This window comes from Lissotriton helveticus, chromosome 11 (assembly GCF_964261635.1).
Source record: "Lissotriton helveticus chromosome 11, aLisHel1.1, whole genome shotgun sequence".
In the NCBI taxonomy this organism is placed as follows: domain Eukaryota; kingdom Metazoa; phylum Chordata; class Amphibia; order Caudata; family Salamandridae; genus Lissotriton; species Lissotriton helveticus.
In genome coordinates this window covers 585,629,187-585,653,306 of record NC_136072.1, presented here as the reverse complement: position 1 = coordinate 585,653,306, position 24,120 = coordinate 585,629,187, and the positions used below count along the sequence as shown (strand labels likewise).

Below are 24,120 nucleotides of genomic sequence, written 5' to 3'. Positions count from 1 at the left end.
TTTCTTTGCAGGGATGTCATAGACGTAGTATCCTTTCTGGTAGAAGGAATTTGTTGCCCAGGTTTCCTGGAGGGCCAGGATATCTGGATGATTTTTTGTGGCATCGGTCATTTTGTTAGTGGTTTTCCCTGCCATATTCCATGATGTGATGCTCAAGCCTTTACTAAACAGTATATTGTGGTGATTAATGATTTTTTTACTGTTTAGTGTCTCCGATATCCAAGCCCAAGATTTTATTGTTTTTTCGACATCGCTTCCTTCTGAATCAAGACTCCATACTGTCCTTTCACCTTTGTTCACTTGGATTTTTAAGGTGTAATTTCCCAAAACATATGGTACAGACTCTTCCCAGTTAGTGAAGTTATTGTGCTGACTTTTGTTTTGTGTAACAGTATTAAATAGACCGTTGAATCCTTTATTATATATGATGTTCCTGGGTTCTATTCTTGCAATTACATCATAGCCATTTTTATGTAAAATTTCCTTCTCTCTGAGAATTATCTCTGGAAGTACTGGTGACCAGAGTGATACCAGCGCTAATTTGTTATTTTCTTTTTTCGGGAAAGTTACCAAGTCTATTTCATTACTTGTAAGAGAATGTAGGGAAGATATTTGTTGAAGAAGATTGATTATTCTTCCTCGATTCAGTGGCACATTGTCTGTGGGGAAGAGTTCTTCAATTATTAGATGCTTTGATGATATTCCTACCCCAGACGAGGATTTACTGATGTCTTTTTCTCCTACTCCATTAGTTGTCAGCCCAGTTTTATGCATTGATGAAACCGGAAGATATGCATCTGCTTTTGGGTTCAGAGATTTCACATTCAATCTAGTTTGATTAACTGAAGGTACCTCGAGTATGGAAGTATTAGTTTATTATAGAATTTTTGCCCTCTACAATTTTTGTCGGAATTGTTGGTTTTTGGAATTTGAGTTTGCGCACTTTTTTTTTGTGAATTCTTCTTAGTGGCTTTTTTCTCCTTTTATTCCCCTTTGCACTTAAAGTTCCATTTGTTTTAGAGATCTCGTCCTTATGGTCTACTTCAAGATCATTTTGGGTGGTTGTTACCTGGGCCTTGTTATCACACCCGGTTTGGTATAAATCTGTTTTTTTGGTAGATTTCGAAAAAATGGAATAGTGTTTGGTTATATTTTTTGATTCTTCTCTGAATAGCTTTTTAAGTGAATATGTAATTGATTATCTGTTATTTCTCCTTGGTTCCTTTGTTTTTATTTCTAGTATTACTACTTCAGATGTTTGTGTACTTGTATCACGTTTGTTTGGAGACTGTGTATTTGTAGTACAATTTGTTAAGTGACCTTCCAGATCTAACATCTTGTCAGATTCTTGTTGTTTTTTCGTTACATTAATTAAGTCTTTTTTCCTTTTTTTCCTCTACCAAAAATTTAAGTATACCTGTTTGAACATCGAGGGTATCATCCGAGTTTGCTAAGATGTGACCTAGATGAGTGAGGACCGATTCCAGTATTTCCTGCAAGGAAAAAAGGGCTTTTGACATAGGTGTTGCAGGGTTAGCAAAATTTAGGTTTGGGTAAAAAGGATCAGGGAAAGACTCATGTACTGAATGGTGATGAAGTGATTTTTGCGGAGAGCAGATAAATAGATTTTCTTGAATTAACGGTAATTCCGATTTGTCATTTGCTGACTTCGTGTTGTTGCGCATAGAATCTTCAAAACAGGTTTGGCTACCTAGAGGTTCTGTAGGTCACTGTGTGTACCTGCAAAATACTCCGTGTTAGGTTCCAAGTGGAATGAAGGCGTCCAGTATTCCGGGAGGAGGAGCAGCGGAGAACGGGGGCCATACCTACGGCACCGTCGCGTCACTACGCCTCTTCAGTTTCATATTGAAATCGGATATTGTTCTGAGCGTTTTGGACTCCTGTTACCCGCCGGAGTTCCCCCAAGGGGTCCGGAACCTCTACCCTCACTGACTTGCCATAGCAACAGTAATCTGACATTTCGGGGGGACCTGGATCTTCATTCCACTTGGAACCTAACACGGAGTATTTTGCAGGTACACACAGTGACCTACCATGACTGTCTTCTAAACGGTTTTCTAAGAAGTACGACGTCGAGAGACACCGCATAGACTAGATTGTCTGTATATATGCCCTGATGAAATTCCCAAGGCACGAATGGGAATGAAACGCGTTGGCTGTGCCGCTGTACACGAAAATAAAGAAAACTTTTACAAATAAGAACTGAAGATCTACAATTCTTTTTGGACTCTCGTATACTATTGACTTCACTGAGTGCGCCTCTCTGCTCTTACATAACTATTGGTCTGATCTACATCCTTGGCAGCGGATGGTGAGAGTAGCCGCACCGCCTAATAATTTTGAAACAGACAAAGTGGATGTGCGAAACCTTGGTCAGCTGCTGGTTGCTTTTGTTTGCTGTTTTTCCTCCTTAATTTCCATGAGGTCAGAGTTGTTTCCTGCTTCAGAGTTGATAATAGATAGTTGTTTTTTCGGTGATAAAGCAGAAAAGTATTTGCTAATTGCCGGGGTACTTTATATTTGGCCGTGTTTTAATACTTTATCGCAGGATTTCCTGACTGCTTCCTCAGTGCCCATACGTCTCATAAAGATTGTACGTGATCGTAACTTTTTTAATGCCATTGAAGTTGCCTGGATATCCACTGATGAATGTGAGATTGCTCTTGCTCCAGTAGGTGAAGTTTTTGAAGTTATCTTAAGAGACTGTTAGAAGTCTACTGAAGATGTAGGTTTAGTAATCACAAAGGTCAGTGACTATTCCCTGTTCGTATACCTGTGTTTTGGTCACGGTAGTACCTTTAGTTCTTTCCACGACCTACAATGAAGTTTTGCTGCTTTTCTCCGTGTTTCCTGGAGTCCGACGCAGATGTCAAAATATGGTGGCCCGTCCCGTCCTCGTACGTCCCCGGACGGCCACAGACGGTCCCGCCCTTGTCCCGCCCTTGTCCCGGGACGCTCCCGCGCCGCGGGTGATGCCCTTGTCTTAAATAGGTGGGCTGTTGGGTTGCAGGCGGGGCGTGGTGGACAGGGAGAGCGGCCAGGTGTCGTGAGGCGCGGTTTGCAGAGGCTTCTGGTCCTGGAAGTCCTGCCCCGCTCGCTCGCAGCCCTAGTCCGACACACGCAGCAGAGTCAAAGCTTCCTGGGTGGCAAAGGTGCGCTGCGGGACCCGCGGAGCGGGTTCCGCGAGTTGTAGAGCAAAAACGGGTCTAACAGAGCCCTCAGCCCTCAGCAGCAGTCAATCAAATCACAAGGGTGTCCCACGTCGATTACTCCTCCCCAGCCTTTTCAAGGTTGCAGGCGGGGCATGGTGGACAGGGAGAGCGGCCAGGTGTCGTGAGGCGCGGTTTGCAGAGGCTTCTGGTCCTGGAAGTCCTGCCCCGCTCGCTCGCAGCCCTAGTCCGACACACGCAGCAGAGTCAAAGCTTCCTGGGTGGCAAAGGTGCGCTGCGGGACCCGCGGAGCGGGTTCCGCGAGTTGTAAAGCAAAAACGGGTCTAACAGAGCCCTCAGCCCTCAGCAGCAGTCGATCAAATCACAAGGGTGTCCTCACCATTGAAATATTGACTGGTAAGTGTTGGATTCCAACTTTGCCTGCTTGTTGTCACCATAGACTTTTGCCACTTGCCTGAATTCGAGATGCACCTAGTTGCCGTCTGAATTGGCAAGGGTTCTAGTTCCTGGGGAAATAGCACAATTTTTGGTTTGGCAGTGGCGTTATTGCATCTATTGCCTCCAGTGGTCTGATCCAAAAGTTTCTCTTGCACATCTGGCATATCTGTTGATCCTGGTGGCTACTACTAGGCCTCCTTAAGTTTGGTTCTCGGACCTGCATCATTCACTTTGGAAGAGTGCAATTCACTTTCCCCCACCCCCCTAAAGGAGAGCCCTCCTTCCTTGAGACAGGGATTGGTGGGACATTCCTGACCATGTAGGTAGATAAGTCGAGTGACTCAACCTGTGCTGCATAACCCGCAGCTCCATCATTGAACACAAGCACATGGTTTCTGAAGACAAATTCTTTGCCTACCTTGACTCTTCAGAAAAGCTGGCTTTCGTACTTGCTGCCAGAAAGCCCTCCACCACAGTGCTGTAAAAAAGCAATGGCTGTGGTTCCGATATCATGTCCTTTCTCAAGAGATGTACCTGCTAACTTGCTCAGTCGACAATGGAATTCCTTTTATCTGAAGTCTAGCTGAAAGTTATGTGAAGGGCACTTGCTAAGCATGTGTTCGCATAAGCCGCCTGGTGATATGGAGCATAACACTGTTAAGTGAACAAATGGTAACCTTCATTGATTTCACTTTGATATTCTAAAGCAATGTTTCAAGTTCTTTTCTATTAAGAATGAGGATGTCTTGTGTGACTCCCCCCCCCCCCCCCACCCCCCGCCAAGTTGTTTTTATTGGTTGCCATAACCTTCCCTAGGTGCGTAACTGATCTGCAAGATGCATGCTTTTTTAAACTGAAAGCTATGTTGTATCAGAACAGGGTGATCTTTATAGTTCAATTTTTGGAATAAAGGTGGCCTTAGTTTTGTTTAAATGGCGGAATTGTCCTTCCATTCTTTTTTTTTTCTCATACCTCATCAGCTGTGAAGGCTCTTCCCAGTTTGGAAGTCAGGTTGGCTTTTATAGAAATACAGACAAATATATATTTCTTTTCAATTTTTTGGGGTAGTGATGACAAACGAGCATCTGCAAGGCCATAGTAGAAAGCTCGATTACGCCCTAGATTATCATTGCAATGTTTTGCAGGATCCTTTTCTCCAGCCAGTGTCCAATGTCTTCTACAAAGTGTTTATCCAGCTTCTGTGATATTCTTCAAGCACATACCTGTTAGTGATCTATGTAAGGTGTCTTGATGGGCTACACCGCATGCATTCTGCCAACCTTATGTTGTCAAGGTTTCTTCTATGAGGAATTCAGTAGACTTCACAACCCATTTGTGAAAGCTTAAGTTGCCTGATGGTAATTTGTACACCTCTCTTTTTAGGTCTCGCCTGGCGAAAGCAGCACACGCGCTGCTCTCACCATGGAGAGGACCTTTTGAAATTGATTCAGGCAAAGCTGAATGCACGCGCGTGGAGATGTAAAAAGATGGCTGCTCTCGCCAGCCGCAAAGCTAAAACATGCATGCGCAGAGACAAAAAAATGCACGCGCATGTATACAGCCCAACGCCATCTTTTTGCACACGCACGTGCATTTTTCTGTCCCTACGCGTGCATGACCGCGTGCTTTCGCTGTCCCAGATAGGCTGAAGGGCCAGGCGGACGTGCTGAGGAATCCGCTGCGACGCGCACAGCCACCGCTCGACCCCAGGAGGTGACGCGAGGCTTCCCGCGAGCGTTGCTTGTTTCTATACTTCCCACTTTGAACATTTCTCACTCTCGTGTCCTCTTCCCCAACCGATCACCCTCCTTAGGTGTCTACTCCCCGGGGCTCCCCCCTTGACAACGCTGTCCTAAAACACTGTATAATCGTGCACCCTTGGCCAGGAGGCTTGGGCACAGCCCCTGCATTATCCACATCTGCAGCAAGTTATGGATAAAACTCGGGGTGGGGGCTGGAGGGGTACCGCTTGTTAACCTGTTTGTTGAAAACCCGCATTCTTTTATCAGTTCCCATAATTGCTAACCCTCCATTCACTGTTCAACACAGAGAAGCTCTTTACCTCCTAAGATCACACTAATTGCTGACAGATTCGATTTCTCTGTGACAGCAGGAGTCCTGTTTCTAGCCTTTACATCAAGTCATTGCTTTATTTTTCCTCCTGCTTTTCTGCAGAAGACAAAGGGTGGAGAGAGGAGCGGAATTCCTTCCTCCCCTGCCCGGACCCCTTTAATGTGTGCTTTAATGTGCGCTTTATATGTTATTTAATCCCTGCCATTTAAGTCACATTTCGCGATGTTCTGAAAAACGATTTCCAATTACCCGGCCTCTTACCAGGCTGCAGCTGAACGCGCAGGCACTGGCTCGCCTGGTACCCCTCAGTGTTAGGCCTATGTTGGGGGCAGAGGAGATTTTCAATCAGTGAGGGGCAATTTGTGCCCACAGGAGAGGCGTACGGCCTTCAACGGATTAGCAACGTGTCATGTTAAGATGATAGAGCGGGATTGTTGTGGCTCTGTCCATATTTATTTTCGGGAAAACTAGGTTCCCTCCAGTGGCGCTTTGCACATCTTTCTCCGTGGGGAAGGACTGCTTCCTTGCAGCAAACAACTGTGTAAGGGTCCTAAATATAACAGACATTACAGATGGGAAGCTGTCCGCAAGGGTATTTTTTCCGAGCAACACCACAGACAGGCCATTGACAAAACTAGGACGTCATTGGACACTCATTGGTGGAAAACTGTGGGGAGGAGGACAGCTAACCATCCACAGCGCTATATCGATAAATTATACAGTACACAGAGTAAAGTTTTTTTTTGTTTGTTTTTTTAAAATGATGTTTATTGGTTTTTCAACATTCAAATCATGTTACCTTACATAACCAACCGCTAACAAATAGCCGTTTCCAGCACCCATATAGTATGCATAGTATTTCATAATAGTTCAATACAAATCTGATATGTCCATATACAGTTACCAATGTACAGAATATAGGTCGGGCGGGTGTACAGTTGATGCCAGTTCAGCAAATATCTTCAGAAAACATACTTACACAGTTAATATCACTTGGCATATCAGGTTCGGCCGTTTTGTACAGTATACAAACACAGACTTGTGAATACCTATTTCAATCTCACGGAATACATAACGCCCAAATCCGCATTCTCCAATAGTTCTGGTCCCATCATTCCATTACCATGACCTAGAAAGTCCTAATCACACACTGGGGTCTCTGCGGTCAATCTCGTCCACTCTGGGACTGGCTCCCATATTTCCTGTGGATGTGAAGAGGAAGGCATCTGGTCCCAGAACAGCTTCAACTGAGTATGGCCATATGTCACATCGGATAGCCAGTCAGCAAATTTCGGCACCCTCTTCCTGCCCCAGCGGATTGCCACCTGTCTACGCGCATAAAGTAGCAAGAGTGCGTGTAATTTCCTACTCTTTGGCACAGTCTCTCGTACATATCCCAGTATCCCCATGAGTGGGGATGGCGAATCAGCCCTGCCAACTATCTTATTCACAGCATCAAAAACCTCACCCCAAAATACACTCAATTTCGGGCAGTCTCAAGCCACATGCAAGAACGTCGCCTGCGCATACCCACGTCTCCAGCATCTATCATCATCATCTCTCAAGTGCATGCGGTGTAGACTGATTGGTGTCCTGTAGTATCTGTGCAGAAATTTAAAGTGGATGAGCCTCAGGAGGTAGTTGGGTGATAGCTCAGCCAGTTGGCCGCACTGGTCCTCTGTAAGTTGCGCTATTAACTCGCCATTCCAGAGGTCCATGGATTTGGGGTTTAGAACCGGGTAGGTGGTCTGCATCAGTGTATAAACGTGTAACCAATTTCCTAGCCGAAGGCAGTTTAAGAACATTTTCGAGCGGTAGCAGCGTAGGGGGGGGGGGGGCCTCGGGGAAAGTTGCGCTCAGCGCCCGACATGTAGCGCGCAGTTTGTGATATAAAAATGTATCCGCAAAGGACATATTCTGTTCGTCTCCTTCAGGCAGGGGAGGCCCAAACTCGCCATCCGGGTAAAGATCCGCAAATGTCCTGAACTTCAGGCGCTCAGCCAAGACCTTGCCACTGCCTCCCTCCATGCACGGCATCATTGGATTGTTCTCTAACAACATGGATGGCGCATAGAGTAGCAGCAGTCCCGCCCTCTTTTGCAATTCGCGCCATGCCCACCTCACCATCTCAGCAGTGTCCACATCCTCTCTTAGACGTCTCGCCTTGTGATATAGAGCGAAGGACAGCGGCACCGGGGCCATAATGTCCCTCTCAACCGCCACATGTGGGTGGAATGGAGTCTCGTGTACCCAAAAGTGGAGGAACTGGGCCTGCGCGCATAGGGCATATAGCTTCATATCAGAGGCGCCTAGTCCCCCCTGTCGCAGCGGAAGGGTTAAGAGATCCCAGGACACCCTGGCCTGTCCATTTGCCCATATCCGGGATAGCAGTTGCGAGCGCAAGAGTCCATAAAAATGCTGGGTCAGAGGAACGGGCACATTCACAAATAAATATAGAAATTTAGGCAGGATTACCATCTTTGTCAGTGCCACCTTCCCTGCCACGGATAGAGGTAATTTGGACCAAATAGCGACCTTCCCCTCCAGTTAGGCATAAGCTCTGCCAGAATTTAGGTTCCAGATGTCCTGGAGATTCCTACTCTGCCACACCCCAAGATATTTCACCTCCGCTGCCTCCCACCGTTGCGGGAACTCGGATGAGATCTCTCTTGTATCGTCCGTCGGTGGGAAAATCACCGACTTTGCCCAGTTTATGGTTATACCAGCAAATCGTATAAACTCCCGCAACACTGGGTCAAGATTTACAGCTGGGTTTAGTATGTATAGGGTAACAACATCCGCATACATAGATATTAGAAGGCTTTGTGTACTAAACCCAATGCCTCTAGCAGTGTGGTGTTGCCGTATTCTTGCCGCCAGCGGTTCCATGGCTATGGCGAACAGAGGCGTGAGCGGATACCCCTGTCGTGTCCCTCTGGTGATGGGCAGCGGTTCCGAAACCATGCCATTTACTCTAACGCGGGCCGTGGGGAGAGCATATAACAACTTAATCCGCTTTACAAAAAGCATACTGAAACCCATGCGGTGCAACACCTGGAAGAGATACGTCCATTCCAAGGAGTCGAACGCCTTTGTAGTATCTAAATAGATTGCAAAGCCTGGACACTAGGGTGTAGGTAGTGTATTACTGAGAACAGCGTTCACAAAATATGGGACGTTGATCTACCCGGAATAAAGCCGGACTGATCAGGAAGGGCGAGCATTGGCTGCAGTCGATTGGCCAAAAGTTTGGCATATATCTTAACATCCACATTGATTAGTGATAGCGAGCGGTAGGAGTCTAATTCTACTGCTGCTTTGTCGGGTTTTAATAATGTTATAATCAATGCTTCACGCATATAGGGTGGCAGGACCTCCGCCTCCAAGGCCTCCTCATACACAGCCAGGAGTTTGGGCGACAACTCATCAACATAGGCTTTATAAAAAGCAGTGGTCAAGCCATCTGGTCCCGGAGCTTTGTTCAGCGGGAGGCTTTTTATCACTTGCGCTATATCGTCTTTGGTAATGGGTAAGTCCATGTATAACCTGTGGTTATCATTGAACCATGCAAGCGCAACGGACTCAAAGACCTCAAGCATTTTGTCAAATTGTGGTTCCCCACGTGATTCATAAAGGTAAGAGTAGAATTTATGGAATTCGTTAAGCACTTCACATTGCCCTCTCACCAGCACATCATCCATTCCCTTAATCTCCTGCATAAACGACACATCTCTAGTGACTCTAATCATGTTCGCCAGTGTTTTTCCCGGTCTGTCACCCTCTCCATAACGCCTCGCCTCTGCATTTTTCCCCAGAAATGTAACCTCTCTGTTCGCCTCCTTCAAATTCTAACAACTTGGCTTTGAGAAGGCCCGCCGTGTTAGCATCTGCATTTGAATACATCAGCCCCTCTAGATCTATTATCTGGACCTCTAGTTTCGCCAATGTCCCCCTAATGGCTTTCAACACCCCCCGCCTGCCGAGCTATACATTGCCCCCTCATGACCACCTTGAATGCATCCCACAGTGTGGCCTAAGTGTCCACTGAACCTGAATTCGTATAAAAAAATGTGTTGATATCTGACCTTATTTCTTCTTTAAACGCCTCATCTAATAGTGCATTCTGAAGCAGTCGCAAGGTGAAGGCGCGCGGGGAGACCCCCGGGATAGACAGTTGGAGCAACCAGGGCGCATGATCAGACAGGGACCTTGCCATGTGCGACACCGCCGTCGTCCAGGCAGCCACCTCACTAGATACCAACCAGAAGTCCAATCTGGACCAGGCCATGTGATGTGTAGAAATACATGTACCCTCCCTCAGTGTGGGATTTCGTTCTCTCCAGATATCTAAAAGATTACCATCTGTCATGATATCCGCAAGGGCCATCCTCGCCTGCGGGTGCAGTGTCCTCGCTGTACCCTTCCTATCTGCATCATCTGACAAAACAGCATTAAAGACTCCACCCCAGATAACCGTGTCACAGCCAAACGCCGCAATCTGCAGCCACATTTGTCGAAAGAAATTGGGTGAATCCGTGTTAGGGCCATAAACTGCTGCAAATGTCACCTCACGCCCACATAAACGCCCATTCAACAAAATAAAGCGCCCCTCAGGGTCTATGTACGAATGTATACACTTCCAATCAGATTCTTTCTTGATAAGAATTGCTACCCCCCTCGCATAACTTGAGTATACAGCTGAATATATCTCCCCCCATCTGGTATTTTTCAGCTTCTGGGACGGTGTTACATTAATTTTCGTTTCCTGAAGAAAACAAATATCTATATTATGCCATGCTAAATATGCATGCACCAGTCTCGCTTTTCGTCCATCATTTAAGCCCCTTACGTTCCAAGTGATAATGTTTAACATCATTTAAAATCCTAGGTGCCCACTGCTACTCCCCACACCGACACCTTCGAAAGCAGACATAAGTACCGCCCACCACATGTGGCTATGGAAATATGGCTATGAAACAAAAAAACAATTCCCCACCCTCCACCCACACCAACCCCCAATCAGGTTGTAGTATATCCCCCCAGAACCTTTAACCGTAGAAAACAAACATTGCATAGGGATCCTTCCAAAGGGGGCGAGGATAGACCAGCATACACCCCGCTCTCGCAGGGTGGCTAGGGTTGTTACATATAGTGCTCCATCTGTTATAAGGGAGCACACCAATCACATATACACCCACCCCTGCCGGGATGAGTTCCCATGAGGTTATCCCTCAGGTCCCAACGACCCAGGAAGCACTTTTCCACCAGACTAACTCATGTTCATGACCAGTTCCCAACAAAGGTACAATAACACCCAACAAGTTGGTCATTGTCACTCATCCTGTCTTCAGCGGGCTGATCCACTTCTCCCTTTTTCTTGGTCGGTTTTCCAGCGATATGTTTGGCGAATTTCAATGCAGACTTTGTATCCGTAAAGTAATGTGCGGTGCCATCATGAGACACCTTCAGTTTTGCTGGATATAAAAGAGTATGGGATTTTTGCCTGCAACAGCAGACGCTTCGCCGGGATGAATTTGCGTCTTGCAGCTTGTACCAGCGGTGTGAAGTCCGGATAGAAGGAAATGGAGTTTCCCTGATGGTTTATCTGACCTTTCTCCCTAACCAGGCGTAAAATGACATCCCTGTCTTGATAGTTCAATAACTTGACCAAGATTGGGCGAGGCATGCCGCCCACCGGCGGTTTCTGGCCTAGTGTCCTGTGCGCCCTTTCTATTATAAACATGTTCGATAAATGCGGGTCAAAAAGCTTGTGGAGGAAATCAGTCATGTACGTTTCCATCTTGGACATGGCTGTTTCTGGAATTCCCGTTACTCGGAGGTTACTTCTTCTGGACCTCGCCTCCAAATTATCGTTCTTAGGTCTTATTTCTTCCAACATCTTATCCATTTGTAGTATCTGGCTCTTCGTCTCCGTCTGGAAGTCATGAAATTCCACGTGTCGATTTTTCAAGCCCATCCAGCCTAGTCTCATGCGCGGAGACTTGGGTTTTTACAGTGCCCAATTGCTGGTTCAGCGTATCCAATTTGGAATCTATACTCCTGAGGCTGGTGCGCACCTCCGCCAACAGTGCCTTCACGTCTACCCCCTCCGCACCAGCCTGCGTTTCAGTGTCTGGCCCTCCCTGCGCACCAGTGTCTGAATCCACCTGCCTAGTCGACCTGCGGGCGTTGAAAGTTATTTTAGGTTGCTTCAATTCCTGTTTCCCCATTGCAGATATTAGCGTTCAGGGGTGCGGGGTTGTTGTATCGGTGCTTGTAAACGTCACTCAACAGATGATAGGTGTGTAAATGTAGTTGAGCTTATATAGCGCACAGCTACCCGCAGTGGGTTTCCCGGCGCTTGCTTAGGGAACCCTTCCTGGTATTCCCCTGTGAGATAGCAGGGTATCCACAAGGTGAAAGTCAGGCATCCCGCCGCGAGGGGCCGTTGTGGAGATTAAGCAAGCTATTGCCCAGAGTCGCAGAGTGTGAACCCGTGAGTCGAGGAGGCACCGGGGCGAGAATTATCGAGTCCGTGGAATTTTTAGCCCAAGACCCGCCGAGGCGGGGAATTGAACCCTGGTCCAGGACCGATCTCAGCTTCCGGGTCTGCTGCCTCTAACCCCTGAGCCACACTGATTTCGTGCCCTCCTCAACACACCTCATCGCGCTGTCTATTGCTCCCCGTATTTGTACCTTCAGGGCTTAAATTCGTGGAAGGGAGAGATGGTCCCGCATCGTCTCATCGGTTTCCACATGTAATGGCGGCACCAGCGCAGGGCAGCCCCACTCGCAAAACAGAGTTCTCAATGTGGTGTTCCCCGACCCAGCACTGCCGCGCCAGTTACGATGTCCACTCGAGCTGTCCAATGTAACCGCTAGGGAGGCACACAGTTCCGCGCGCCAAGGTTTCACATCAATGCGCCCAGCCGGACTCCACGCATGGCCTTCTCGCGAGACAAACGGCGGGTCGGTGCACTGCCTCCGCCGTGCACAGGAACGCACCTCACGCTCTGCAACAGGGTCACAGCTGAGCACGGCATCCATACCCACACGCCTCAGGACTCAGTAGCTTCTTAAATAGGCAGGAGGGCTCCCGGTTCGCTCTGCTTCCTCGCCTCACAATGTTAGTTTACGGTGGACGCAGTAATCACATACTCGCTCCGAGGCAGGCAAAAGAAGCAGCCAGACCTACAACACAGTCTCGGTGTTCCTCCCCTGAGTGTACAGCCTCCGCAATCAAGCAGCACGGTCGTCTCATACTATGCCACCATTTTCTGTGCAACTGCGGCCTCTGGTCCGGGAGCTCACGTCCACTCGCACACTCGCCCACCGTCCTCTTCCCAGGGCCTCGGCGTCTCCTCAGTCTCGCAAATAATCTTACACCTCCCTCAGTGTACGCCGTTGCGCCACCCGGTATCACCTACTAGAGAACAGATATTGTCAGTCCTTAGCTTATCGAGGCCTCCGACGCCGCGGACTTTATGTACGAGGCTGCCCGGCGTCCTCCGGCCGTAGCCCGCACGTCGCAACCTACGTCACAGGTCTTCGGCTATAGCTCCACAGGCACCGCACTTCTGCCTTCAGAACTTACACCATCGATGTCCCCGAGGTTCACCTCTTCAGTACACTTCAAATACTCCGTTTCTGACACATATGGAGCAGGATAACTGCAGGATTAATCAACTAGCTGGCGGAGCTCGCCTAGGTAGCGGCCATTTCGCAGCTCGGCTAGCCACGCCCCCGCACACGGAGTAAAGTTAATTGCCTTCGGTGCGTGCATAATTGGTGTTCTTATGATCAGCTAACCCGGTTATCAACCTTAGAATGATGAAAGGAGGAGACCTAAATGGTGGGATTCAAACCCAATATCAGAAAGTTACTTGATTAGAAAAGTTATTTCAGAGGATCCCCCACGAATGAAAGGGGCTATTTGCCTGCATTCATCTTCCTAGCTCTGCTGAATCGTGAGTGTGTGTGTGTGTGTGTCTGTATGTGTGTATATATGTATGTATATGTGTATATATATATATATATATATATATATATATCTATATATATATATATCCCCACCCCCTATCCCTTTCCTGGTCGTCCGCAGTTGCAGATGGCTTGGAATGGTAGAGGCACACCGCAGTACTTGAAATAAATGCAGCCAGGTCTCGCATTTACATGAGCTTGAGCTCTTGGTATTGTAAATGACAATGCCTTTTTATTTATGTTTTGGTTTTTGAAACCTAAATAAAACACGTTGTCATTTACAATGCCAATAGCTTAAACTCTCGTAAATGCGAGACCTATTGCATTGCAAATGCTTTTTCATTATCAGTTGCTGTGGAATCTACCTGCACGTTGAAAATGGAGCAGCGCCATGAAGTAGGCGATGAATAAAGTTACTTTTAGAACTCCGCTACCTCAAAAGTGTAGGCTCTTTTGCATTATCAGCACCCTTCCACCAGCCTCTTAGCTCAAAATACACATTAACTGGTATATTATTTTCTAGAAGGGAACTGAAGAGGTTGTGTGGTATCTGTAGGGAAGGTAGGCATGCTGCATATGAGACACACACCTCTGTTTTAAAACCTTTTGCAGCAGTTGCTAGTGTCACCATATGATGGCAGGGACCTCGATATCCACACATTGATATTTGGAGAATTCAATGGGCTTTGGTTAACGGAGTCCCAATAATGGAAACTTTTACCTCTATAAGTCGATCTCCAGTTATAACTTCGGAAAAAACCTGCCTAATGTTTGGGGAAATTACAAGACACAGTATGGGGCATCTGGTTAAGACCTCTCTGGTCACCAATTTAAAAAACAGATTAATAAAAAAATAAAAAATAAATGCTCTCCATTAAACTGCTCGGGAAGTGTGATGTCCAAGTTCTTAATTTGTGTTAGTTTATGTGCTCTGTGCATTAAGTTTGGTTTTACTTGTTTCTCTTGTCATTCTCAACAAAAGATGGTGTGTATTGAACATTTCTTCCTGGTTTGTGTCCTCTTTTGTTCCCCAGTACTCTAATCTGCTGATATCCCTTTTCTTATATTTTTTTCGCAGACTTGTCTATTTTCTACTATATTTGTCTTTCTCCGAGTACAGATATTCTCTCTTTCTTTGAATTATCTCTGCTTTTGTCCTTCCTGGTTGATATGTCCTCTATTTCTCCCCAGAATCATCTGTCCTCTCCTTCATCCCTCACTTTTTTTACTGTGCCTTTGGCCCGGTTCGTTGTTTTATCTATATCCATGTTTTCAGAATCTACATCTCTCCTCTTTTTCCTGATTATAACCTAATGTCTGACCTTTCTCCTTTAATTACTTTTTTACCCTGGAGGCCTATGATTCTGCCTACATCCCTCCTTTGATAAGCCTTATATCTACTACTCCTTGGATCTTTCACTTCTGACCTGATCCTTTTCCTTTCTCACCTTATGTACAGTAACAAAGGTTCTGCCTTTCATCTTCTGGCCTGGTCTCCTTTACTCGTCTGTCTCCTTCAACTCCGTTCTTCTGAAATGTCTACTATTGCTTGTTTCTCCACGGTCTCCTATTGTCGGTGTCCTCTGACGTAAGTTTTTCTATCTTCTGTTAGCCTCGTCTTTGGACTGCTGTACCCTGCCTACACCTCATACAAAGCAGTAAAGACCAAGAACGTCCGAGACTATGTAAGTATAAGTGGGTGGCTGGGTGGTTGTTTGGGTTCAGTTAGACATACGTCCTCTCCTGAACCCATTGTAATATTAGTAGTTTAGTTAATGAGTCTGACTGTGTAGGCGTTTAATTCGAGTGAGAGCTTTGGGAGTGAATATCTTGCCACCATTTCCCACTGCCACTGTTGTTGCTGTACTGTTGTGGCTTTATAATTATGACTTTGCATTTACCCTACAGTATGTACGCACCCTGACTCAGGCTGGCAGACGTTTCTGCTTTTCATGAGGCAGCCCATTGTGGTTGGTTGAAGCTTGCCTGGAGCGTTGCATGTAAACACATTTGAGCATATGCTTGCAAGGTGATCCCAGATCAGGTTGTCATACCGGTTTCCCTAAACCCCTGGATGGCAGCCAAAGGGAAGGGTGGGGCGCCTGCTTCAAAACATGTGACTGTTAAGCCATCCAGCTTGGCTTCACATGAGTCATGATGCACCTACAGTATGTAACAGCTGTACTTGATCCTAAAGTCCTTCTGCTGTTATCTTTACTAAGGCTGGTTTGACCCCCTAAGGGTTATTACCTTCGTCCATGCCCCTCTGTGCTTCTGTCCCACTTAATCAGTGAACGTCTATGTGGGCTAGAATTAAGGGGGTGTTAAATTACATGACACTTATAGTGTAACTTCACAAAATAGGAAAATTACTCGAATAGAACGAAGTATGGCTTTTGAGTATCCCGCTTAATGATTTTCAATGTAGCATGCATTTTGTATATTGCGTACAATAAAAGTTAAAAAAAGCCTATTGAGATGCCACCTGGCACAGACAAGCTCTCACTCAAGCCAACTACAATTCCTGCTTGCCCCCCCCCCCCCAAAAAAATATGCAACATTGAATAATGTGCAATTTTGAAAAATTATGCACACAGCAAAAGTTGGAGAGTATGTGAATTTTGACAGTTGTAATAAAAATTTCTGCCAGGCTTAACTAGCATTCTCATCCCACATTGTAATGCATTTTTCTGTTACTCCATTGTAGGTTCGATGGATGATGTACTGGATTGTGTTTGCCCTCTTCATGGCTGTCGAGACCTTCACAGACCAGCTAATTGCCTGGTAAGATGTTGGACTGTTTGTGAGAGACTGTGATTTCTGCTGACATTGTCCCTGGGATAAAAGACCGTCGACCCACGTTGTTGTATCTATAGTTCGCTAACTCACCTGAAATATGCAGGTTGCAGACTTTTTATTTACAGCCACCCTTGCACCCTGGGACAATGAGAATATTTACCCTTGTGGCACCTCAGATTTGTATAATACAAAGTTAGGAGCCCCAAAATTCTGTCTGCAGCTACACCTCGATCTGCTGGTGAAGGTCCATTGTTGAACTAATAATATCTGACATGATGTGGAAGGCAGTTGCATGATCTCCAAGGGCAAAAAGAACATGCTAGTGACTCTTAAAAGCCTCATTTATTAATTCCACAGCTGGTCTGGTTGAGTAGAGTAATGGCTTGGGCAAGAAAATGTTCTCTGTAGTTGACATCTATGTAGGAGATCACTGAACAGGAATGAATCAATCGAAGTATCATTTTTCAGAATCAGTTTCTATACAAAATGTTCTTCTTTTTGTTAAACAGAGCTAATTGGTGTTATATACTGGCACTGTAAATGCTGCCTGCTTGCCTGGAAAAACTACTCTAAAACTCTCCAGGCAAGTGCAGGCTTTCTGCCTGTTGATATTAAGTATTACTTCTGGAAATGTGTACAGTTTGTGCGCCTGTATGGATTCCAAAAAGCTCCACTTTCTAAGAACACACAGCAGTGTCTATTTGGCAATTAATTTCCCCCCTTTGTAAACCGGTATCCTTGGAACACAACACAGTCTGTGCAGTGGTCCCCTTTTTTTGACTGAGAAATAATTTTTTAAGTACTTGGCAGCATTTAACAACTTAAGATGTCGGCTGTAAAAATGGAAACTGTTCTTGAGGTAAGGTTTTTTTCCCCCTTTATTCTTTCATAAAAATATCTCTTGATACACTAGGTGCTGTCTTGTGGTGGAAAAATCATGAGTGATAGGCAAACTTAGTGGTCTGTCTTCTGTAATATCACATCTAGGAGAGTGATGTACCCCATGAGGTGCCCTGTGAGAAGTTGAAAAACAAGGAGGGAGTTTGAGTCCTGATTATGCATTGCCTTCCTGGAAAGAGAACGGATTCAGTTTCCACTCAAGCCAAAATGTCGAAGAGATGATGCCTTCACCTTCTGACTTTCCAGGTCGCCGCACAGTAGTTGACTGTCATTTTGCCAAAATATTTTGTGCAGAACCAATGGGCTTGTGCTGTATCAGGCCGAGAGCAAGACCAGCAACCTGCTTTGGATTGGCAGTTCAGCATTAAGTTTAGAAAGGGCGTCTGTTGCTAGGTCCCCACATGCATGTCCATTCTGACCACACTTTGGGAGTTTGGGGAAACACCAACTGTCTCACCATTGCTGTTTGATGTCAGTGGGATTAATGTTGAAATGTTTATTAACATTGAAGGTGTGATCATTGTGGCCTGATATCTGCTGCTGTCGAGATATGGGTGGTATTGGGACAATTTGGCTTTACTTGGCAGTAACTTGTATGCTATGAATTGTATTTGCTATGACTGTTTCTGTTGCATTTTGTGCATTTTGAGTGGATACGCAAATTTCTTCCTTTGTATATGTTACTCCCCTGGGGCAGCGAAGCTGAGCAGTCCTCTCCAAGGAGACAGTAGATGTTAGAAACTCCGGGACTGCACAGCACAGTAAATAACACCCAATAAACTCAATGTTCAGCCATTGCCAAATCTTCCAAGACAAATGAATTTTCTATTTACAAAAAATTGAAAAGATTAGATAAATGTGCTCTACACAGAAAATTAAAGGGGCTGTAATTTGACCACCAAAACCTTTACATCTTTGGTGTGTTATATTTTTACCTGTCCCGTGGCCAGTATTCTCCTACGAGTCTTGCTTGACTTCGGCAACCTGAGAACCTCATAAGTCTTTTGCTGCAAGGTTTACGAATAGTTGTTTCACTCTGTAGTCCATTGGACAAAGGTGCCTAACACAAATTGTAAAATGTAGCAGTCTTTATATATTTGGCCTTTTGTTTCCAAATATAGGGCTCTTTTGGGCACGGCTGAACAATCCACCAAAGGTAAAATGACCCTCACTGCAAAACACCATCACTCCAATAAAGAGAGTGCCAACCAGTGCAGCAATTTGTTTAGTTAAGGGTTCATTCAGAGTCTTGTAGTCTTGAGTAAGTGGTGACCAGTTACTTGTCACAGTTGCATTGTCAGTGCAAGTTTAAAAAAAGTGAAAAAGTAGTTAAGCTCCTGTAGTAATAAACCCACAGTCATTCCAGTGGTGGATTTATTAATACATGCACCCAAGAGGGTAACTTTAAGGTTCCCCCTGAAACCTACCAGCCCCCTAGTGTGCTGGTTAACTGGTCCAGTTCAGCCTGCCATCACAGGCGAGGTTTCTGACCCCCTGGGGTGAGAGTCCATGCTCTCGGGAGGTCAGGAACAATACCTGCTCTGTAGGGAGATGTTTTACACCTCCTACGGGAAAGCTGGTAAATTAGTATTTCATGGCAGGGACCTTCAAAGAGCCCACCGCCTTTGGTATGCAAATCTGGCTTCCCTCAGAGGTGAGGGCTGCTAACCCCCTGACCAGGGCCAATTTAGCACAAGGACAGGCAGGAAAATGAGTAGTTAGAGAGGAGGGTCTACCCTCAGGATAGTTCCACCCCTAAGATGGGCTATCTGATGGGGATGCACAATTTAAAAGTCTGATGGCCGAATTAGGAACTCTGGGACAGGGTTATGCCCATTTCCCACAGGCAGTGGTCATCTGGGGGCGTAGTGACACCAGGGGTAAGTAGCCCATTGACTACTACCCTACACTCCCCTAACATCCCTAAATTTAGTATTTAGGGGGCCCCTGGCACCAGGAAGTCAAATTCCTGCCGACCTAAGAAGAAAAAAACCACAGAGCTCGAGAAGCAAGAAGTGTGGAGAAGCAACTGACTTTGCGCCAACCTTTCTGGCCTGTCTGCTATTCCCGCCAGATTGCGCTAAAGTCGTCTCGTCCTGTAGGTGCTGTGCCTCCAAAAGCATGGAAGGTCTGCCTGGCTTCAACAAAGACCCAGGAACTCCTGTTGAGTAGTTGTGCTGCTTCCGTACATCCTGCAGGTATTCCAAAGGAACTGTGAGGACTCCGGACTGCTGCAAACCTGACCCCAGAAAGCACCACTGCACCTGTGCCCCTTAGCCCGAGTTGAAGTGGGCCAATGGTACCAGCGTGGTCCCCCATGTTCCTCCTGACCCTCCAGAGGCAAAGCCCACCTTGTGTTTGCCCCCAGTGGTCTCCCCCACGCTGCCTGCAGCCTCTTTGTGCAGGCTTCCTCTACCGCGAGTGTCTCCGGTGATGAAAACCTGACGGAACACTTCTGCCCCCAGCTGCCCTCGCCCGAGGAGAAGAGGACCAAACGTGTCCTCACGTCCCGAGCATCGTGAGACCTGAGCCCTCTTGTTGGTCTCCCAGTCTCAGCTTGCACCCTCTTTGCAACCAGACCGTTCCCCATTAAAGTGAAAGGGACACCTGGCGCTGTAACACACCTCTGCACTTGGACGCCCCCAGAGCCTCCCTAGGTGACCTGTTGGTTCTGCCTTTGACCACGCCCAATACTCACTGTAAGTCCAGGAGATTGGTCCCATAAGTCGCTGTGAAGTACCCAAATGCAGTACGTGTTTCCACATGGGATAACCTTACCTCTCCCGAACATTGCACTGTCAACTTTTGAAAACTGTAAAAATTGTACAACTCGGAAGGTACTTACTTGATTCTGATGATCTTGGTATCTATTAGTATAAAAGTATGTTATTTTTATAGATTGGTTTTGAATATCTTTGAGTGCCTCTCACTTACTGCCTTTGTGTGCAATAAACGCTTAGCACCCTCTGATATGCCTAACTTGCCCGCCCACACTACCACAAAAGAGCATTTTGGGTGTCATTTGTGCCTCTTTAATTCCTTTGGGGTTTGCCTGGACTCTTTGCAAAGTGTACCTCTTTTTGGTCCATTATATAAAGTGGCAGCTTACTACACCTATTACAGGCTAGGCTCTCTACCTGTTATTTATGACAATATATGTACAAGGATATGGGTGTGCATAGCCCTGGGTCTAGATCACTAGTAGTTTGCTTAAATTGTGATTCCATAAAATTTTAATACAAATGAAAGAATTTTGTAACATAGTTTGTTAAATGAGAATTGTTTATTCTTTTTTTCTGTACTCCCGCTGGCTCACGTTGTTGGTCTGGCTCATTAGTATGGATTCTGGTTCACATAGCTTTATTACATGTTATCTGATCTCAGTCTGATGAGCTTTACGCTTGTTTTTAATTTCCAACCAACATGTGTACCATCTTCTCAATTGTTGGAAATAGATGTATTTCTAAGGCAAGGCCCTCTATAAGTACCCTAGAGGACTTGTTATTAATGTCCTCTATCCTTGAAATTACTTGTCACAGTTAAGCATTCCTGGCAGCAAGTGGGGAACCTATTGGACCATAGAGCGTTACCAGTTCCCAATGCAAACTGGATTTTTGACTTTGGGATTAATTACAGATAAAAAGACAGTATCACTAGAGTTCTAGACGGGTGGTTCAAACTCTTCTGTAGTCGGAGCGACCTACTCCAGCTTAAGGAACCTATTGTCAAGGTGTGAAGGCAGAGCACCTTTTCCTGCTCTGGGACTGAAGACTGTACAATACAGGTACTCTATTGGTTGGGGGAGGTCCAGGGACGATGCTAGCGCTCCGGTCCACTGCAACAGTGGCAAGTTTGTTTTTCTTTTTCTTTTTTGCTTTTCCTGGTCCATTTTCGTTCCTTGAGGTATTCTCCGCAATGATTCTTCAGTGATTAGCATTTGTTCCTTGTGCAGATAATCTCTGGATGCCATGACAACGTCTCTTGTGTAGTCCATCAATATCCTCTTTTTGCAAAGAATTTCTTCCTACCCAGCCTACTCCTCACTTGCATAGATTGTTTCCCCTTGAATGTGTTTGCCTCGCTTATTTCTTCCTCAGAATGCCGATTGTCTTTTCCCCTTTGCATCTCCAGGTTTCCATTCTACTATGAGATAAAGATGGCATTTGTTATCTGGCTTCTTTCTCCATACACAAAGGGAGCCAGTCTCCTCTACCGCAAATTTATCCACCCGGCGCTGTCCAGAAGAGAAAAGGTAAGATGGACATAGGTTGTCATACCTTCTTTGTAAATGTGTGGGATTTGTAAAGCGCACAGCTGCCCGTAAGCGTCCCGGCACTGAAGACCGCTGGGGAACCCGTCCTGGCTTTCCCTGTGAGATGGTCCCTTCTGGGTATCTCCAAGGTGAAACCAGGCATCCCTGGCGTCTGTGGGGGGCCGTTGTAGAGTTGAGGCAAGCTTAATGCCCAGAGTTGCCGAGTGTGATCCCTGGTTAGAGTAGGCACAGAGGCGAGAATTGTCGAGTCCGTTGACCCTGGTCCACTACCCTGCCGCGTCGGGAATTGATCCCTGTTCCAGGGCTGTTCTCTGCTTCCGGGTCTGCCGCCTCTAACCAGTGAGCCACACCACCTCGCATTTTACATAGCTCAGCTTATGCCTCATTCTTGTTATGCTCCATCCTATTCCTGCACTGAGGCCTACACAAGGTGCACTGTGTATATTTATGACTTAAGTTGAGTGAACTAGCACAAAACAGTGCAGCACTTTAGAAGATGCAAGTACTACAGCTAGGCATGGGCTTGTAATGGAGAGGCAAGTGGTGAGGATGTGTCTGGTGAATAAACAAGTGTATGGGCAAGAGATAATGATGTGCGTTTGTCAGCTTCTTGGACAGTACTTGCAAGACCTGAAGTGGGATGGTGTTTCAAATTCTATGTGCATACCAGAAGGTTTGGAGTCTTGTCGTCATACCACACTTCTGCTGCCTCTAAGTGCTAGAAATAAAATACATAATTACAGTTACTCGATTTATGGACTTCCAGGCGATTGAAGACACAGCTAGCCTTCTTGGATGTAGGTATGTGGTAGGCAGACATTACTACTTTTGACCAGGACTTGAAAGCGGCCAAAAACTGTTTCACACTGGGCATGTTAGCCATCTCTGAGTGGATGAACAGGAATTATCTCCAATTGAGCACAGACAAGACGGAGATTATGTTGTTTGGGAAAGCAGCCTCCATTTGGACAAACGATTGGTGGCCTCACCAACTGCTCGTTACGCCTGTGCCTAAACAAGCCATAAAAAACCTGGGCATGAAATTTGACCAAGCTCTCACAATGAAAGAGCACATTCTGACCACCTCTGGAGTATGCTATTATAACATGCGCCTTCAGTGCAGAATATTCCCCTGCCTACCAACCTCTGCCCGTAAGACTGGTACAAGCCTTGGTAATACGTAGATTGGACTACGGCAACACCCTTTTTGCAGATAGCAACAAGACCCTAGTGGCCAAACTCCAGGTAGTCCAAAACACTGCTGCCAGGCTTGTTCTTATCCGCCCGTCTGGCACATCCTCTGCACCGTTGCTGAGAGAACTGCACTTGCTTCCAATGAAGAAAAGGTCTTTTTTTAAGATATGTTGCCTTACCTATAACGCCCTTAATGGAAAAGGCCTGCTATATCTGCAACAAAAAAGTAAAACTTACACCCCAAGACGCTGCCTTAGATCCTGGGACAAAGCCTTATTAAGCGTACCTCACATTCGTCTGTCACGTAGTGGAGGAAATGCTTTTCTTATCTTGCGCCTTACTACTGGAACAAGTTGCCACTTTATGTTCGTACACGTTCAAACTACTGCAAATTCAGGAAACCCCTAAAATCCCAACTATTCTAACTTTATCGCTGAATTCACTGGCCAACACAGCCAACTGAAAACTTTGACTGAGAAATGAAATTTGTGACTTTTTAGAAAATTTGTCATAAATTAGTCATTTAAGTGGGGAGTTTACAAAATAGGAGAACCTACTCTCTTCCTAAGATGGTTCACGTCTAATTTTTATGAGTAGTGGGTTACATTCCTCTGGCACCTCCCATCTTTATCACTTAATACAATTTGTGAAATATAATTTTCTTTTCTGCTGTTTCTAGTTGCAAATTTTACATTGTGACTCCATTACAGAATTACGTGCTTTGCGTTATCCTGCATTGAGTGGTTGGCTAAGGGATTCACCACAAGTGTTTCATGAATGGAAGAACATTGGCTGTGCCTGAATAGATCTGAAGCTTTACATCCTCCTTCTGAGACGCACAAATTTGGACATGATACTATATTGGTAGCTGCTGCAGGACGCATGAAAGTAAATGCTCTGGATAGTTCAATCCATGACCCACTTTTGGTCCACAAATGTGTTGCCGCTGAATTCAGACCTGCAGTTCATGAGATTCTAGAACATCCTGTGGCTACTTACAGTCCATTTTTCGGCAGAGCTAGGCTATTATCTTATAAACAGATTCCCAACAAAGAACTACAGAAACTCTGAAGGATCCAAAGCCAAGCAACCATTGTCTGTCATAACTGAAGAATAACAGTTTGAGGCCTTTTTATGGATTACTGTGGCGGTCAAATGGGGAAAGAATGTGTTAACTGAGAATTTTCCTATGTGGGTGCTTTGTTACCACTGCTGTCCCATGGCCACCAATATGGTTTCAATTGAATGCACAAATGGACTTTCCGGTCAAGT

The 24,120-nt window shown here is 45.8% G+C and overlaps 1 protein-coding gene across 2 annotated transcripts in view; it reads left to right on the top strand.

The window, feature by feature from the left end:
- The window catches only part of REEP4 (receptor accessory protein 4), a 114,303-nt gene that overhangs the window by 66,223 nt on the left and 23,960 nt on the right, over positions 1-24,120 (top strand). For both annotated transcript variants that reach the window (XM_078666371.1, XM_078666370.1), the window contains exons 3-5: positions 15,295-15,367; positions 16,390-16,466; positions 21,513-21,633. In XM_078666371.1, the coding sequence (XP_078522497.1) occupies positions 15,295-15,367; positions 16,390-16,466; positions 21,513-21,633 (271 nt within the window). The remainder of the gene's footprint in view (positions 1-15,294; positions 15,368-16,389; positions 16,467-21,512; positions 21,634-24,120) is intronic.